This window comes from Heterocephalus glaber, unplaced genomic scaffold (assembly GCF_053883595.1).
Source record: "Heterocephalus glaber isolate CG9 unplaced genomic scaffold, H.glaber_assembly_v1.0 deba00001509, whole genome shotgun sequence".
Classification (NCBI taxonomy): domain Eukaryota; kingdom Metazoa; phylum Chordata; class Mammalia; order Rodentia; family Bathyergidae; genus Heterocephalus; species Heterocephalus glaber.
The window spans coordinates 34,044,422-34,061,608 of NW_028258325.1; the positions used below are offsets into that span (position 1 = coordinate 34,044,422).

A 17,187-nucleotide genomic window follows, 5' to 3' on the forward strand; every position below is an offset into this window, starting at 1 on the left:
AAGCCATGGCCTGGACAAGACTGTTAAGACTGGCCTGGGCAAGCTGGGTGTGTGTTGGGAGCAGACATGGTGCTGGTTGTCCAGGCTGAGTGCCAGCTTCCCTCCTATAGGCTGCCTCACACCACTCCAAGTCCCGTGGCTTATTTCAAGGGAGGAGAGTCCTATCTTTCAGGGCTGGAACAAGGATTGGGTCGGTCCATTATTTGTCACACACTGAGGACCATACCTGGCACCGCACAAGTGCACTGGAAGTGTTTTCAAGGTAATAAGCTAAAGCCTATCAGTCTCCCTAGAAGGTAATGCTGCAATTTCAGGCCTGCTTTTTCTTTCTTGTCCCTCCACATCTCCACCCCCCATTACAGCAGTAAATTGGACCAACCCTAAACCATAAACAGGAACAGAGATTTAGCTGATCAGGAACCCGTAGACCTCCCCTCACCCTTAGACACCTCTTGTCCATAGCCGTTCTCAGGAGGTGTACCTTTCGGTTCGGTCAGCCCGGAGCTCCCTAGTGGCACTCCGTGGATATCCAAGCAACAAGTCTACACTGCAGCAAGCCTGCAGCCCCCAACCTGGATGAGGCCTGCCTGTCCCCTAATACCTTCCTCCCCACCCTGCAACAGCCCGGGCACCCAGTGTTTCCCCCTTTGTTGTACCCTAACATCGCTCCCATTTATGTCACCCTATCCTGCCATCTCAGGAAAACCTTCCGCTATCATCAGTTGTGCTCTTAGGCAAATCACAAGGCAGCTCAAGGAGGGTGGCCGAGGAAGGGTTTAAGGGACTGTTGGGAGGGAGCAGGCGGGGTCTGGAAACCAAACGGAATGGGTCGGCTTCTACCATCCCCGGCTCGGGGGTCGGATGGGGCGAGAGCAGACGGCCACCTTCCGGGGTCCCCAGGAGAGTGGGCCCCGACACCTGCAGCCCTGGCCGAGTGGGCTGGGGGATAACACCCCTCTTCTCTCCCTCCGGCGCTCTGCCCTCCTGCCTACTTCCCAGGGGCACAACCAGGCACAGGGGAACCTCCAGGAGAAAGCGGGGGTGGGATTAACAGAATGCAACAGCTCTTTCGCTTCCTAAGCCCTGACCTCTCTTTTAACAGGTACGGAGCTCTACTGTGAAGTCTTTCGATTTGCATGTTTATTGTCCTTGCGCCCTTCCTCCCACCATGTGAACACCCTTAGGGCAAAGACAGAGTTGACCCCCCCACCCCCATGTGCAGGTCCCCAGCGCCCTGCTCCGTGGCCAGCGCACAGTAGGTCTCTAATAAATACTGGTTGAATAATCAAACCGGGTAGCCTGCGGGACTGTTTCTTTTTTCCTTCCTTACAGAAAGACCAGATGCCCGAACACTTGCGGCCCCCAATCCTCGGCGGGAGGAACGTCAGGTGCCCGCGTGCCCCGCTGCCGCAGCGTGGGCTCCCTGGACCCGTGACCGGCCCGCGCGCGTCGCCAGGTGCGGCTCGGTCGTTCCGCCTCTCGGCTGCTGGCCTGGCGCGGGGCCGTGCGGGGTGGCCGGCCGCGTCCCTCTCCGGGTCCCGGTCCCGGGCGAGCCGCGAGGGAGACACCCCGCGCCAGGTTATTTTTAGTCGGTAGCCGAGTTCCCCACCCCCGGGGGAGGGAGGGGCGGAGAAGGGGGGGGGAGAGGGAGGTCCCGGCGCCTCCGCGCTCGCTCCCGCTGGGCACTCGCGGCGCAGCCGGCCCGGGCGGCGCTGGGGACAGCGGCCGCAGCGTCCTCCCTCCGGCCGTGCGCGCGGCTCAGCTCCGAGACTGCGCCCGCGGGGTGGGGAGCGGTGAGGGGACCGCGGCGCGCGGGAAGGGGCGGGCAGCGCGCTCCTGCGGCGGCCGCGGCGGCTGTGCTCATCCCGGCGGCGGCGGCCCAGCGCTCGAGTGGACGCGCGGCTTCGCAAATGGCTTGTCCCGCGCTCGGTCTGGAAGCTCTGCAGCCCCTGCAGCCCGACCCGCCCCCCGAGCCCGCCTTCTCCGAGGCGCAGAAGTGGATCGAGGTAGGTGCCGGTGGCTGGCGGGAGGCCTTGCAGGGGCGCCCGGAGCGACTCCCCCTCGTGCAGTCCGCAGGTCCCCCCGCCCCTCTCCGCCTTTGCCAGCTGCTACGGGTCACCAACCAGGGCCTCGGACGAGCTGTGATCTCCTGGCATTCTGGCTTGAGGTTCCGAGAGGGTGGTCGCTGATGGAGGACACTGCAGTGTGGCCGTGCTCCTGCCTGGGGGCAGGAAGCGAGTCCCTGCTCCTTCATCCCTGTGGCTCGCCCGCCCCGCAAATCTCACTTTGCATCGCTACCGGGCTCTGCCAAGGGAAGCGCAGTGAGAGTAGAGCGCTGCAAAGGCGCAGGAAGCGCGAGCTCCCGAGTCCTTGCGGGCGCCGCATTTCGGGCTGTCCCACATTCCGCCTCCCGGCCTCCCTCCCTGCCCTTCCGGAGCGGAGCTGCCGGTGTCTCCACCGAGGTGCACAGCCGCTGGGTCCTCCTGCTGTAGTGCTGGCACCGGCTCAGGTGTGAGGCTGTCGAAGCGCTCAGGGTGGGGATAGCCTGCAGGACCCACCTGCGAGTGCATAAACGCTGCCTAGCCATGAGCAGCAGCCCTCGCCTCATCCCGGAGACGAAGGGTGGGTTCCGAGGGGCAGGGTGCCCAGCCCAGTTACGTATTTCACTCTTAAATGCCTCAGTGGCAGGCCAGGGAAATCACTGGAGCTCTGGCTCAGTACAGGAAGCGCTCGCTGGCTGATCTTGATTCACGATGACTATCTGAAGATGAGCTCGGTAGCCCTGGCCTTCTGAAATGACCTGTTGTGGGGGTCAGGACGCTCTGAGGATGGGAGGGGGAAGGCGACCCCCTGTGACCCATGCAAGGAGCCCCTGTTTTCAAGAGCAGACTTTGTTGGGCTTGGCAGAAAGTGACTGTGGCCCTCTTCGCCTGATCAGTGAGAAAGGAGGACATATGCCACTAAGTCCTGACCAGCGACGATGGGGCTTCTTAGTCGGGGCTGGCACTTGGTGACACCCACCCCACCCCGGGCAAGGCAGATCTCAGATGTGGCCGGCGGTCACCGAGTACACGTTACAAACCAGGCTCGTGAGTGCCCCAAAGGGCTCCAGCCACAGGCCTGCACCTTTCGTGGTTAACCCGCTCTATGTAAAGCAGTGTTCCTCAGTTTAGGAGTACTGTGCCTATTTAAAAGGACCTGTTTAAAAGTAGAGTTGAAGAATCAGAAGAATGAACTCGGCCCTCTACTGCTAAAAGCCCAGGCATGTCTCTCATTTGATAGCTCACCACCAGAGGAGAACACAGCGTTGCCTTTTTGTGTTTGATACGTGGCCAGCAGGCTCAGAGCATGACAGGTGCTGCATACTTAGGCTCACAGGCTGCCCAGGAGACTGTGGCACTCACTGGCCTGTTGGAGAGTCAGGCGACTGTACTTCTGCAGGTTCTTGAACTTGAAAATTTTCAGGAGAGATTTTTGGATGTGAGAGGGGGTGAAGGAGGATATAAGAGCAGAATAGTCTTACTGTTCATGAGGGCAAGTGATTGGTCCCCAGTTTCCTTAATTGTGAGTAACCTTGGCATACTCAGCTTTAAAAAGTGTATCGTGTTATAAATTACATACAGGAAAGCGCACAAATCTAAAGCATGCACTTCCATGAATTTCAGCAGATGTATTTTCCTACAGCTCTCACCTAGATCAAGAGACAAAACATCCCCTAGTTTGGGTCTGTTTTTCAAGTGTTAGTATATTTCAGGTTAAACGCAATGCAGTACAGAGCATCAGCTTTTCATATGAGGTTTAAGGAAAGAAAGAAGAGGCTCCTTAAGAAAGTAGAGCCCCTTTAGGGCCCTAAAGACAATTTGATATTATTCTTGATACTTTGGGTTATACCAATTGAAGATTGTGGAATACCCTAATAGCGCTTGCGTGGCTGTAGGGCCGGGCAGCCAGGCGCGCTGTGTGTGCATTATTGAAGTGGCCTATCTCCTTTCAGTTTTGGAGTTTGATTTCATGGAAAGGAGAGTTCCCCTGCCCTCCCCCAGGCTATATAAAAAAGGTATTTGTGCCAGGGAAAGATAGAGACCTTCCCCTTCCTTCCCAGAGGTTCCTCTTGAAATGTAAATGCCTTGTCTGCAAACCCGGGGAAGCCAAGGGTAGTAACGGGTGGTTTTGCACGCAGTTGCCCTGTGAACAAAGTTTCCTTGGCTAATATAGCAATAATGTAGTACTTGGTGTGAGCTGAGTTCCTTGGGGATTCTTATTTGGAGACAATTGCATCTCCGTCAGGCTGCCTATTGTTTTTGGCAGCATCCTCATTGGTAGGGCTTTGTTTTTCACTTTTGTTCAGTTGTTGATTAAATTTCCCACAGGCTTTTTTTTCCTTTTCTGAGTAGTCAGGAATTTCACCCTTTCGGAAAAATGCTCCCTTGTGTGCAGCAGGTTAATAAACAAACTTTGCCACTTGTCTTTCTTCCTCAATACCTGGTCTTCCTTGAGTCAAGGGTTGGCAAGAAACTCTTCATTCTTAAAGCCTCAAGGAAAAAGCTGTAGGACATAACTTCTTAGGGAGGAATTTCTCAGCCTGCAGCCTTGGCAATTTGAGGAGTGTGTTACAGGGCAGGAAATGTGGCCTGGGAACAGGCTCCTACCTTATCCCACCCCCAACTCTGGCCTTTGCTGGCAAAGGTGAAAGCTGTAGTGGCCATTGACCATATGGGGACAAGTGGGTAACACTTCCAGTGACTTAATAGCTGTAAGAGCAGGCTGCAGTGTCTTCCTGTGGGTAAGAAAACTGCAAATTTTAAGTATGATTGGCTATGAGCAGACAGGGGCATGGATATCTTCCTTCCACAATCCTTTGCTAGAAAGTTCTCCTGATCAAGGGCCAGTTAAGTGCAGCATGGTGGCTAAGAGGTCCATCTTTGGAATTTGGCATCTTAGGTTTGAGCCCTGGGTTTGAGCAGCCTTGGGCAGGCTGCTTTTCCTGTTCTTATGGCTCCAAGTATTTTCTTTGAAAGATAGCCCTAGTTGTTAACAACAAAAATAACAAAGTGATGTTGTTGAAAATACCTGTAAAACAGGATATTGATAATAGCTCACCTACCTCACAGGAGTGCTGTGCGGATTTAGGTTGTTAATATATTTAAAATGCTTGGAATAGTGCCAAGTACTTAGGAAGCACTGTATAAACGATGTTGGTATTATTATTACCACTAATATTATTGCTATTATTCTTACTACTATCAATATTACTACCACTGTTATTACAACTGTTGTTCTTGTTGTTAATAACAACTAAGCTTAATTTTGAAAGAAATTCTTTAGAATCCTAAATTTCCAGGGTAGAAAATGTAATCCAATTACCAGTAGATTTGTCCTGTTATTTCACATTCATTCATTTAATCTTTCATCCGATGGAGCCTATGATCTATTTGCTGTTGCACTGAGATACACCCCCAGCCTATCTCCTCCTACTAACTCTGGATATTTGAACTAGAAGTAGATGCTACATATCACTCTAATTTGCAGTAAAGTGATTTGGGGACCAGAGGAAAACCTGTAATATCTCCTCATAAGATGATTCCACTAGTTCATCAAGGTTTAGGAAAGTTTCCTCCAATAGTATGTCGGACATTGAAGTTTATTATATAGTTTTCATTACTAAGTTCCAAGCTCAGTGCCCAATGCCTTTCTTCTTGTAGACAACCAATATTAAATTATTGTGCAAATAGTGTCCAGATATTCATCTCAAATGTAGCAGTGTTTTGTTCCCTGAAAATATGTCAAATTCTGCTAGGAAAAGGAGTAATTCCTCCATTGATTTTCCTTCCTCCTTCCTCCCTTCTTTTCTGAGTTACAGTTGTTTGTTAGTAGGTAGATGATTCTAACTTTCCTGGCTCCACCTCCCCTCAGTCTCTCCACCCATGACAATATTAATCAGTTCTAATCTGTGGTTCTTCTCTTCAGTGCCAAGCCCTTTCTGGAGGAACAGATGTCCCTTCAACGTGATTGCAGTTGTGATTTGGAACAAGTTGCCAAGCCTTTAGGGAGGGGCTGGAAATTTCAACCCAACTCAGCTTTACTTCTCAATTGGAGAGGTTCCTGGACTCCTTTAACTTTAATCATATTGTGCCCACGAGGCTTGGTGATGAATATAGTCTTATTTGTGACCTAATCCATATTGCACAGAAGTGGGAACTAGGGCTGGAAGAGTTCAGTTCATCATTTTGGTTCATTTCCCTGTGTCCATAGAGAATTTTTTAGTTTAACCTGATTCTGAAGGTTAAAAGCACTGAGACTACCTTAATTCTGACATTGTATTGCTTGGTAGCTGGGAAACTTTATGAGTGGTCTTTGAGATGAACTAGCATTTGGTGGTCAGTAACATAGGACACAATGTGTCAGTTATATAGTCATCCTAATTCTTCACCTCCATAGGATGGAGCCGTTTTTTTTTTTTTTGTTTTTTTTTGAGACAGGGTCTTGCTGTGTCGCCCAGGCTGGCCTTGAATTTATGATCATCCTGCCTCAGCTTCCTGAGTTCTGGGATTATAGGCATGTGCCACAACACTCTTTAAAATTACAACAAAGATTTAACTTTGCAAATGGTCCTCCAGCTCTGCATGGGAGAGATGAGGAAGAGGAAAAAAAACCTTTCTGGCTAGATCAAGAAAGTAGTGATCTGAATAGAAATGTAAATTAGAGCAAGCAGCCTTTTTCCCACAATGACATTGAAACAGTCTGGCTTGTTTGTATACAAGTGCTGCCATGACACAATGCTGTCACATGGTAGGAGAACAGTGAAGTCCCACAGATTAGGGGAGAGAGGAAGCGGTATGGGAGGTGGAGCTGGCCCTTCTTGCCCCAGCATCTCCCTGGAAACCGATTGCATCAAGCAAGCTCTAAGTGGGCAGACTGAGCACTGGCCACTAAGAAGGACAAGCGTGTGTTCCCAGCTTCTGAAACTTTCCCCTGCACTCATTGATGGATGACACTGGGGCCATGATGCTCACATCTGGCCTTGATTCCCCAAGTGACAGTCAGTGCGAGGTAGAACGAGGCATCTCTAGGAGTATGGAAAATTGGCCCGGCAGCTTCTCTTTTTGCTTTAGACCATTCTGATACCTAGAAGTGTCATGGATAGGGGATAACATAGCAATGATAATAATGGTAATGGTGCTGCTGCTGAGTACTTACTAAATATCAGCATTGGATGGAGTCTTTACACACATTAATCCTCAAAAGCAAACACTATCATTATCCCCATGAAGATGGGGGAATGGAGGTTCTGAGAGATTAAGTATCTTATCCAAGGTTTTAAGTAAATGTCAGAGCAAAATTTTTGGTAGAGGAAATTGGGGCTTCTGGGAGTTAGAAAACTTGTCCAGTATCACTTACTGGCTAAGTCTTTATTAGTGTCAGGATTTGAACCCAGCCTCCTTGACTCTACAGCTGTTGTTATCTGATCCCTTACATTGCTTCCTACATTTGAGGCCCTGTGTAGCCTCTAAGGACTGAGCTTGTTTTAAGACACTGCAGAGGTCTCCTCTGCTCTGCAGCTCCAGCTGTGGGAGCAGGGTGTGGATACAGAAACTGTGGCTCACGAGACCCACCCATACATACCCCATTAGTTTGTCTCTGTCAGCTGCAGGACCCAGAGTCTTCTCACATGGACAGCTCGCCTCACTGTTCTGTAGGAGGCGATGCTATGAGCTCCACAGGCAAGGAGAATCAGGCTCCTCCCCTTTGCTTGCTGCTTTCAGACTTAATGTTTAAAAATGTTAGTTCTCAGAAAAAGAATGACAGGATATTGGAAAGACTTCTGCCTGGACATGAGTTGTTATATCTCTCTTTGCAAGGAGAATGATGTCATGTGATTCAGGTCTGCTGTGGGAAAATTCCATGTTTGCAGTTTTGAAAAAAACACTTCTAAAGAACTGATCTCATGCAGCTAACCCTAGTGGGATAGCCATCGGGTCCCAGGGAATTATTGTTGGCATCAGGGAAAAAGCAAGGTGACTTGGTTATATTGCATGTACCTAGAGAATACCTTGCCTGACACTATTTCCTACAAACTTTATACAGCTGGCAAAACGTATCCTTGTATCTGTGCTGAGCCCCTAAGAAGGAGCCTTGGTTGGGCCGGGAGAGCTCTGTGTTTCTACTGCCCTTCAATCAGCTTGCAGTGGATACTCTGTGCCACTGCCATGCGTAGCAGCTCAGCATCCTGGTCAGCTTTAGAAGTAGGGGTGTCCCTTGTCTGTTGTCTGTCTGTCTGTCTATTTATCTGTCTATCCCTACATAGTCCATTCGGAGGGCATGTAAGAATATACTTGCACTTGCTTTTTCAGTAAAGGCCAAGGGCAGAAGAGCTTATGGCTTTATTTTATTTCTATGACCCAAACTTTAAAAAACAATCTCTAGCCTAATTTTTTTTTAATCAACTTGGGTTCACCAAGTGGGTCTGTACCAATTGAGGAACTGAAGTTATATTTATTGTGATGAATACATTGCTATTTTTCCTTCCCTAAGAAACATTTCTAACATGATATTTCAAATGATCATTTTAATTCTATATTTTATTCTAATTGAAGTTGAATGAAAACTCAAATAGTTTAAAACATGAGAGCAAGGACTTGGGATGCAAGGTTGCCTCATTTTAGATGGTGATTGAAATAAGCATTAATAGGTGAAAGTGCATTAAAAATTCTTTTCCTCAAAATGTTTAGTGAAATCTGACATTATGTCAGGCATAGTGCTAGGAACCAGAGTTAGACGATGAATAAAACAGACATAGTTCCTGCCCTCATGCAATGTATAATGCAGTGCAAAAGGAGTGAGATTAAGCAATAAATTGCATAATTACAAGGTAGGGTATATATTATAAAGACAAAGAATGGGATGGGCTACGTGGGGGTCCTAAGAGAAAAGTACCCTAGGAGATAGGAATTCTTAATGAAAGTAATATTTAAGCCAAGGCCACTGCAGGGTTCTAAGCAGGAGAATTAGATTGATGCTAACTTATTGAGAAAAGGGCTGGAGTGTGTATGCAATACATGCTTTTATTATGATTATGCTTTGAATAAGGTCAGGTGGAAATACTCTTAAAGCTTTCTGGGTGTGTTGAAGGCATGTGCGTGGGGTGGCAGGGGAGCTGAATCAGAAATCCTTGACTATCCTTGCAGGCCACTCAGTGTAGTTTACATGACGACCCACTGAGCCTTTGACACCCAACATACAAATAAAGGTCTCCTCCAGGAGAAATGGCAGAGAGGACTTTGAGATGATGCTTGAGCCTAGACTCTCGAATTAAAATTCTTGAGCAAAGTGGAGGCAGTGGAGGCTGTGGAGGCTGCCTTTCACTCTGATGTAAGAAAGGGCTGCAAGAGAACTGCACATTTTTGGTGGCTGAGCAGAGTACTTTCATGAGATTTTTGGTCCTCTGGTTTGGAAATGTGCCCTTAATTTCTCTGAAATGAGATTTTTTTTTTTCTTCTCAGAACTGGGGATTTTGGTTGAACCCAGAGGGCACCAGGCTACACCTTCAGCCCATTTTAACCCATTTATGCCAAGGATTGCAATTTTTTGAATTTTTGCATGAAATTCAAATATGTTACCTAGAAAAAGTCAAGGAACAAGAATTTGAAGAGAAAGATTGTACTGTGTTCCATTGTTATGGACGTTCCAAAAATGGAACACAACGCATTGAAGGGTTACGGGCTAAATTACCCAGACTGGCCTCAAACCTGTGATCATCCTGACTTATCCCTGAGTAGCTGGGATAACTGGTGTGTGCCAGTATGCCTGACTAAATAAGCATCTTTATAAACTTAAAGGAAGGTAGCATTTGGGAGCCCCATAGATCGTGAACTTTCTTCACGGTCTAATCTGGTTGCCAAATAGTCCCTAATCACATCTCCTTTCCAGGAAACAAATGGAAGAATGGAAAATGAAGCAGCCGTCCCTAGTGAGATGCCTTCTGGGAAATTCTTCCATTTTGCTGCACCTCTCCTGGTTTCAGGGGAGATCCTGGAGAAGGGTCTTTTCCCCAGGTAGCAGAAAGTGCACTTAACGACTGCTGAGATAGGACCACCCTGGAATGCATCTTCCCCACTTCTCAGGGACAAACCCTTTCAAGACAGACCTTAAATTTGACTGCCTGAGCAGCATGTCCCCTGATTCCTCTAAGCCCACTTTCCTTCTCTCCTCTGTCACTCCTGACCTTGAGCGTTCAACTCTCTGAGAAAAGTTGTCCTAGTTCACGTAGTAGATGTTTTGTTGTGTGGGATCTGCCTCCTTTGATAAGCCCAGAGCTCCTGTGGCCGAGAACAGGGTCCTGGTCTTCGTCCTGGGTCTCCCTCATTTTACAGTCTGCCCCCTGCCAGAGCCGCCGGCCACAAGATTGCTTGGTGAGTCTGTGGAGCTGCGCCCAGCTACAATTGCCTGATTGGCACCCAGTCTCTGCTGTGGCAGAGAAAATAGACACTGTTGCTGCCCTGACAGGAAGCAAAGTGTTTTGTTTTAAAAGAGTGATTAAAAAAAGCAGTCCACCCAGTAGTTGCCTGGAGACAGTTAGTGATTGGACACTTGGAAAGTGATTTCACTGTTGGCCCTTTGGTAAGTGGTATCAGTTGAAGGAATTATTTAAGGATCTACCCCCACCTGGCAGGGGTGGGGCTCGTTGAACTTGGACTTGCTGCAGGACTGGAGAGCAAACATCTTTTCTTTAAAAATAAACCTGCACTTGGCATTCTGTCTTGGGACTCTCACCTTGTCGCTCTTATCTCATAGCAGTCAGTGCTCGTTTGCTCACTTGTAGAAGTCTAGCTTATTCCCACTTCTTAGTTGGAGAGAAAGCTTAGCGTATGCCCAAGTCCAGGGAATCTATACCGAAAATGCACTGAAGAATGCTTATGATAGTTGTCACTTGTGGGAGTTCTTAGCATGTAGGTATTGTTTGTTTATTTATTTTAAATTTTTAAAATTTCTGTAGTGCTGGGGATTCAACCCAGGGCATTGGTTATAGGTAGATACTTTTAAAGGAAAAAAAAATCTCCACAAAAACTAAGAACCAGTAGCTGGTATCAGTAAACATCCATGTCTATGACCATTAGCTTCTATGACTCAGTGGTAGCACTGAGAAAGAGCGTCCTCTTTGCCTTTCCTACGGAAAGTGAAAAAAATTTGCTTCTGGAACTGAATGTTGTCATCAGCCAACAGATGTGGTTACCACCTATTTCCAGAAGGACTTTGCAGGATGTCATAAATAGGAGGGGTCAGTGAGAAGTGGAAGCCTGATTCATTCATGGTGCAAGAGTTGATGAAATGTGATAACATAAAGTGATAAAGTGCCAGAATAAATAATAATGATGACGATGATAATAATGGTAATAATAATAGCTAGCACAATTTCTCGAACACCTCTCATATGCCACTCATAGGTGCCTGAGTGAAAGACATAATAAATGTACAGCACCTGGCATAGCCTGTCAAGTAAGGTGCTTTTCAAGTAAGCATTCTTTTGTGGCTGTTTTACAGATGGGAAAACTGAAGCATGGATTAACTGATTTGCCTGACACCCTACAGCTAGTAAGTGTCAGAGTGAGATTGGAACCCAGACAGTCTGGTTCCAGAGCTTGGGTTGGTGACTGCTATGTTGTGTTGTGTGTGTGTGTATCACTGGAGGAGATAACTTTCCAGAGTTACTGTTTGGAATCCTGTAAAAGCAAAAAGAAAGCTTCTGAGAAAATCCTGATCCCAGCCAACTGTCTGATGTAGCCACTGACCTGCCCCTCTGCTTCCCCATCTAAGATGCTGTTTATTGAGCATCGTCTATGTGCCCAGCACCCTTGGTTGCTAGGAGACAGTTCCACCTATCTGGCTCCCTTGCACATTCTCTGCAGCTGGAGGCCTTTCAGTGTTCTTTAAAAGATAAATGTCAGGGGAGTGGTTAGGACGCTAAGGAAAAGCTGTTACAGGAGCGGAGTGACTTGGAGCCAATGGGTGGGCTGTTTTTGCTCTTTTTTCTTTACCCCCTCCTTCCCCAATCTCTTTCCGCTTGACTGGGCCCTGACTTCTCTGGATTCAGATGGTTCTGGGTATTGGACCTAGACCTGAAGTGATTATTAGCAAGGGGAAGAACAAGGTGTGGTTTTAGTGTTGTGCCTGCTGGCACTGTTAGGTTCTGTGCAGGCTGATACACTAAAACCATGGAGTTTAAAGGTCCTGGCTGCTACCTGCTGCTACCTAGAGCAGTGGTGAATTCCCTAAAGGAAAATCTGGATGCTTTTGTTGGAGGAATGGGGGAAGTGAGACCCTGAGAAGGCCACCAACAATCACTAACATTTTAATTAAAATGCAATGATGGGGAAACATACTACTACAGAAAAGAAAATAATTAAAAACCTCAGAACCATGGCTAATTTTTGGAGGGAAGCTAGGATTATAATTTGAGAGTGGTTACAAGAAAGGTGCTGTTAGTTTATTTTATTAATATTTTATAATACTAGAAAAGTGTCACTTTTAGAGATATCACTGAATGTCAAGTGCCCAACCCAGCACATGACTGGTTCTACAGGGTGTAGAATTATGATTGAATGAATCAAATCACTTTTTGGTATGTTAATTTTTAAAAAGTCCATCCAGGGTCCTTTAACCCTTTCTTATTCCTTGTATCTGTGGGATTCATTTTAGTTTGAATTGCAAAATAGCAGCTTTTAAAAAATGTTAGAGTGGCTTGATAACAAACTAAGAATTTTTTGAAAAAGGCAGACAGTTATCTGAATAGAATGCTAACTAATTTCTTCATATATATACTATGGATAGTATAACATATCAATGGATTTAATAACATGTTAATGCTAATTTAAACTCCTTCAGAGAAAATGAAAAGTGAGAAAATAGTTTATGTTAAGAGGAAAGCTAAAGAAAATGTAGTATTTATACACAATGGAGTACTACTCTGCCTTAAAGATGGATAAGCATGAGTCATTTGTCAGAAAATAGATGCCCCTTGAGACCGTAATGTTAAGTGAAGTAAGTCTGACACATGAGCATAAATATTACATAGTTTCTCTTGTATGACAAACTCAATATATAAAAAATTAAATAAAGATGAGGGGAAAAAAAAGTGGACAGAAGAACTCAACTGCAACTTGTGAGCTTTTTTTCTACGTTGTCATTGAAAACTGAGGAATCACTTTTAACTGTTTTAGATGTGTGTGTCTGAGAAGTCAGTAAGGACTATTTTTGGATTGTTAGGATGCTTAATTTTAAAAATGAAAATGTATTTTAAAAAACGTTAGCATTAAATTTTGTGTTTCCCAGGTAAGTGTGTATTTTTTAAAGCCAGAAGCCTAGAAGTAGCAGAATCACGCAGTTGCTGTTTTCTGGACCTTCCAGAGTATGTGCAGCTCTGTGGCTCACACTCTCAGGCATGTGGCCCCTTCTAAAAGTGGACTAGGCGGCTGTTGCCCGCTGATCCTCTATGCCGAGTGACCCAGCTTGGCACAGCGCAGCTGGGTCCTAACAGAGCGAGTACGGGAAAGAGGAGGTAAAAATAAAAACTGGTTGGACAGCTTAGGTGGAGACCGGATACTTGAAAGCTCCCTGGTTACTTTGCTAGGCTTTGGTCAGAATTTTACCTTTTTTTTGAAGGGTATGATGATGAGGGTTAGGAACGATTGCTTTCTAGGATTCTTAGATTTGGCAAGATGGTTTCATCTGGCACAGCAAAATAAAGTTAAGGGTCCATTTCTTAAAATATGGAGAAAATATGTGTTTTGAGGTTGGAACATTTTACTCTTGACATTAGTTTTAAAAGTTTATCCCATTATTTAATATTTAAGTCTTTAATAAACTTTTCCCAAAAGACATCTCTTTTATAGTGTCACCCTCTGAATAAAGACCTCTCTCTCACACTCTTTTTGATTAATAGAATGAAATGAGCTTGTCTTTACAGTTTTAAAAATAGTTATCTTTGTTATGTAAAAGAAGAGAATGAGTAATAGTATTTAGCCACATGATGTCAAGTTAGCTACTGAGATGAATTTTTCAATACTTGACATTTTTTTTGCCATTTATATATTTTTAAAGTGTCTAATTGCTAATATATTAGGCCCTGGGATTTTTTATTAGAGTTTTGGGATCTAATTCTTTTGGCATTGGACCAGAAGGTTTTTTTTTTTAAAGTGCAGTAGTGGATTCTATGTAATGCTTTCCTCAGTTACTGATAGCTTTGAACTATATGAGAATTTCTTTCCCTAATACTTTGTGGCTTTTAATGTCATCATCTTTCTATGATCTGTAGACTGAAGATTAAATCTCCAAATGGTCTTTGCCTTGCAATAGCAATTAAAAAGAATATTAAATATTTATATTTAAAATATATGGGAAATGAGGGTATATCTTATTTGATAGATAAAATGTACTTAAAATATCTTAGGGAAAACACATTTCTAGAAAATACTTTTTCTACAATGTTTATATATCATCTAGTTTGCAATAAGTTTTTCTAAAGACTTTCTTACAGTTTTCTTCAATTTATTATTTATAAAAATTTGTGAAGAGATGGCTAATGGCTATGGTTTTTTGGGGGTGATAGAAATGTTCTAGAATGAATGATGGTTGTCTCTTTACAGTATTGAGTGAAACACTAAAGAGATTTGAATTTATACTTTAAGAAGGTGAATATGATGATATGTGAACTAATCTGCTAAGGGCTTTAGTGTTCTAAGCACTATTTTCATATCTCAAGATATATAAAAAACATGCGATTAAGACGTCTTGGTATGTGTTAGTTTTGGACAAAATAATGCAGTGTAACAAACCATCACAAATCTCAGTGGCAGGTGACAATAGTGTATTTTATTTGAAGGGTCAGCTGCAATGGTTCCACTCAAGCTCCAGTTTGGCTGCACTTGGCTCCAGGCTGTGTTGAGTTCATATCTGCTTCTTGTATCTCTCTTCTCCTTGGACCACAGGCAGCTTGGGAGATATGTTCCTTTAGGGCAAATGAATGACAGGTGCACCAGAGCTCAGCCAAAACCATGCAACAAACAGGGTTAAAGGCTCCACTTGCAACACATCTACTCACATTCCACTGTCAGAACAAGTGATGTGGCCAAATCCAGTCAGTGGGCCGGGAAAGACTTTGTGTTCGTAGTGTCGAGGAAGGGAAGGAATACTTTAGAGTAGTCCACTCTAAAACAAAGTGTTAGGAAACACGTCTGTTTAGGGCTACTTGAGGACACAAAAGAAGATATGAATATACTCCCTAGAGAGGGATGAGAATCTTCACCACACGGGTGTTAGGTTCCTTGTGTGTTGTTTTGAAAAATGCGCAAGGGTTGTCAGTTGGGATGGGAGGGTAAAGGGAGGAGAGGAGTGGGCATTGGCTGGAGAAAGGCCTTCTGCACATTGGGAAGCAACAGCACCAGAGCACAGAATAGCACAGCAGTGTGGGGATGGCTGTGGGAGAAGAGATGCTGGGCCACGTAAGCAAAGGCCCTGTGTGCCATGCTGGTGCTGGTCTAGAAGGCTGGGGAGAGAATTCATTAAAAAATAAATAAATAAAGGGGTTGCACTCTGGAGTCAGCCTGAGTTCAAAACATAGCTTTGCCATTTACAGATACTGTTACCATGGGGACCTTACTTAGCCTTTTTGTGCCTTACTTCAAAATCTGTAAAATGGTGAGGGGATTTTCAGCACTTACTTTATTAATTTTGGTTAGGATTAAATATTTTTTTCCTGTTCAGTGCTGGAGATGAAACCCAGGACCTTGCCTTCAGGAAGCACTGTACCACCGAGTTACATGCTCAGCACAATTAAATAAACTCATCAGATTTTTATAATAGTGCTAGCCATGCATGAAAGTGCTGGATAGATATTAATTGCTATTAGTATTGTTTAATGAGGTTTTGATTTTATATATAAGCAGTGGTGCAAGTTAGGAGTGATCAAGGGACAAATTGTTTTATGCTTTGGAAATTGACCTTGGTGGTGGTGTTGGGAGTGATTGTAGTGAGGAGAACTGAATCAGGGAGCCAGTGGGTTGTTATGTGTAGATAAGAGGTGGTGAGGGCAATACCAATGGGGACGAATGTGTAAAATTGATGAGATTTAGTGACTAGAGTGGGGTAGGAGGTGAGAGAAGTGGAGAAATTGAGGGTGATCCCTAAATTTCTGGCTTGGGTAGTATGATTTCCTGAATAGGGAATACAGGGGAGAGTAATGTAACGAGAGAGAGGCCAAGTTCAGTTTTGAATGGACTACTTGAATGTGCTACTTGGAGGGCATGTGAGAGATCAGGAGAGCTTAAGAAGCAGAGTCCATGGCTGTGAGAGTCAGGACAGCATGAATGGCTTCCAATTACTGCAGAAATCACAGGAGTTTAAGGCTTGGTGGGAGGCACAAAACCCAAGCAAGAGAGTGTAGGTTATCTCATAGGGCTGGATAAGCAGGAAAGGAGACTGTAGTAAATAACAAGAAGGCACATAGAATTGCAATAGTGTTAGTTTTAATCTACATTTAAAAAGGGAGAAACTTGTTCTTATTAAAAGGCTTCAAGAAAGAAGCAGAGATGGTGAAATTGATTATTGAACAGTGAGAAGGAGCGATGGAGAAAACAAATTCCTGAGACATATAGAAAAGGAATCTAGAGAAGATAGAAACAGAAGAAGGGACATTTGAATATTTTTCTAGAAAATTTACAAGTCTTGTGATGGTGCATTAGTTACCTATTGCTGTATAATAAATTACTGCAAAGATAGCAGCTTAAAACAACTACTCATTACAGGCTGAGTGCCTTAGTTACTTTTCTCATTGCTGAGCCAAAATACCCAACACCGAAAGTTAAAGGAGGAAAGGTTTATCTGGCTCACAGTTTGTAGACGTTTCAGTTCATAGTTGGCTGGCTCCAAGGCAGGGTAGCTTGGCAGAGGGGCATCACAGAGGAGAAATAGTTGATGGCAGGCAGAAGGCAGCAAGCAGCAAGTGACAAGCAACCACATTAGCCTTCTTTCTGTCTCTTATATTTTATCCTGCCTTTAGGGCTGGTAGCACTCTGGCCGGTAGGATCCCTTACTCCTAGCATCACATCATAAATCAATCCCAGAATCACGTCCTTGATCCCAGCAGCACACACCCTAGATCCAGCCCCTTCTGAAGAGCCTCACCTATGGCCATAT

The 17,187-nt window shown here is 45.1% G+C and overlaps 1 protein-coding gene across 7 annotated transcripts in view; it reads left to right on the forward strand.

The window, feature by feature from the left end:
* Positions 1–1,735: 1,735 nt before the first annotated feature.
* The window catches only part of Limch1 (LIM and calponin homology domains 1), a 329,430-nt gene continuing 313,978 nt past the window's right edge, over positions 1,736–17,187 (forward strand). For 2 of the 7 annotated variants that reach the window (XM_087187518.1, XM_087187519.1), the window contains exon 1: positions 1,816–2,006. In XM_087187518.1, coding sequence (XP_087043644.1) covers positions 1,911–2,006 — 96 coding nt within the window. In that variant the 5' untranslated portion in view covers positions 1,816–1,910. Of the gene's footprint in view, positions 2,007–17,187 lie in introns of all 7 variants that reach the window. The other 5 variants (XM_021262418.2, XM_087187511.1, XM_087187515.1 and 2 more) reach the window with 5 other exon arrangements.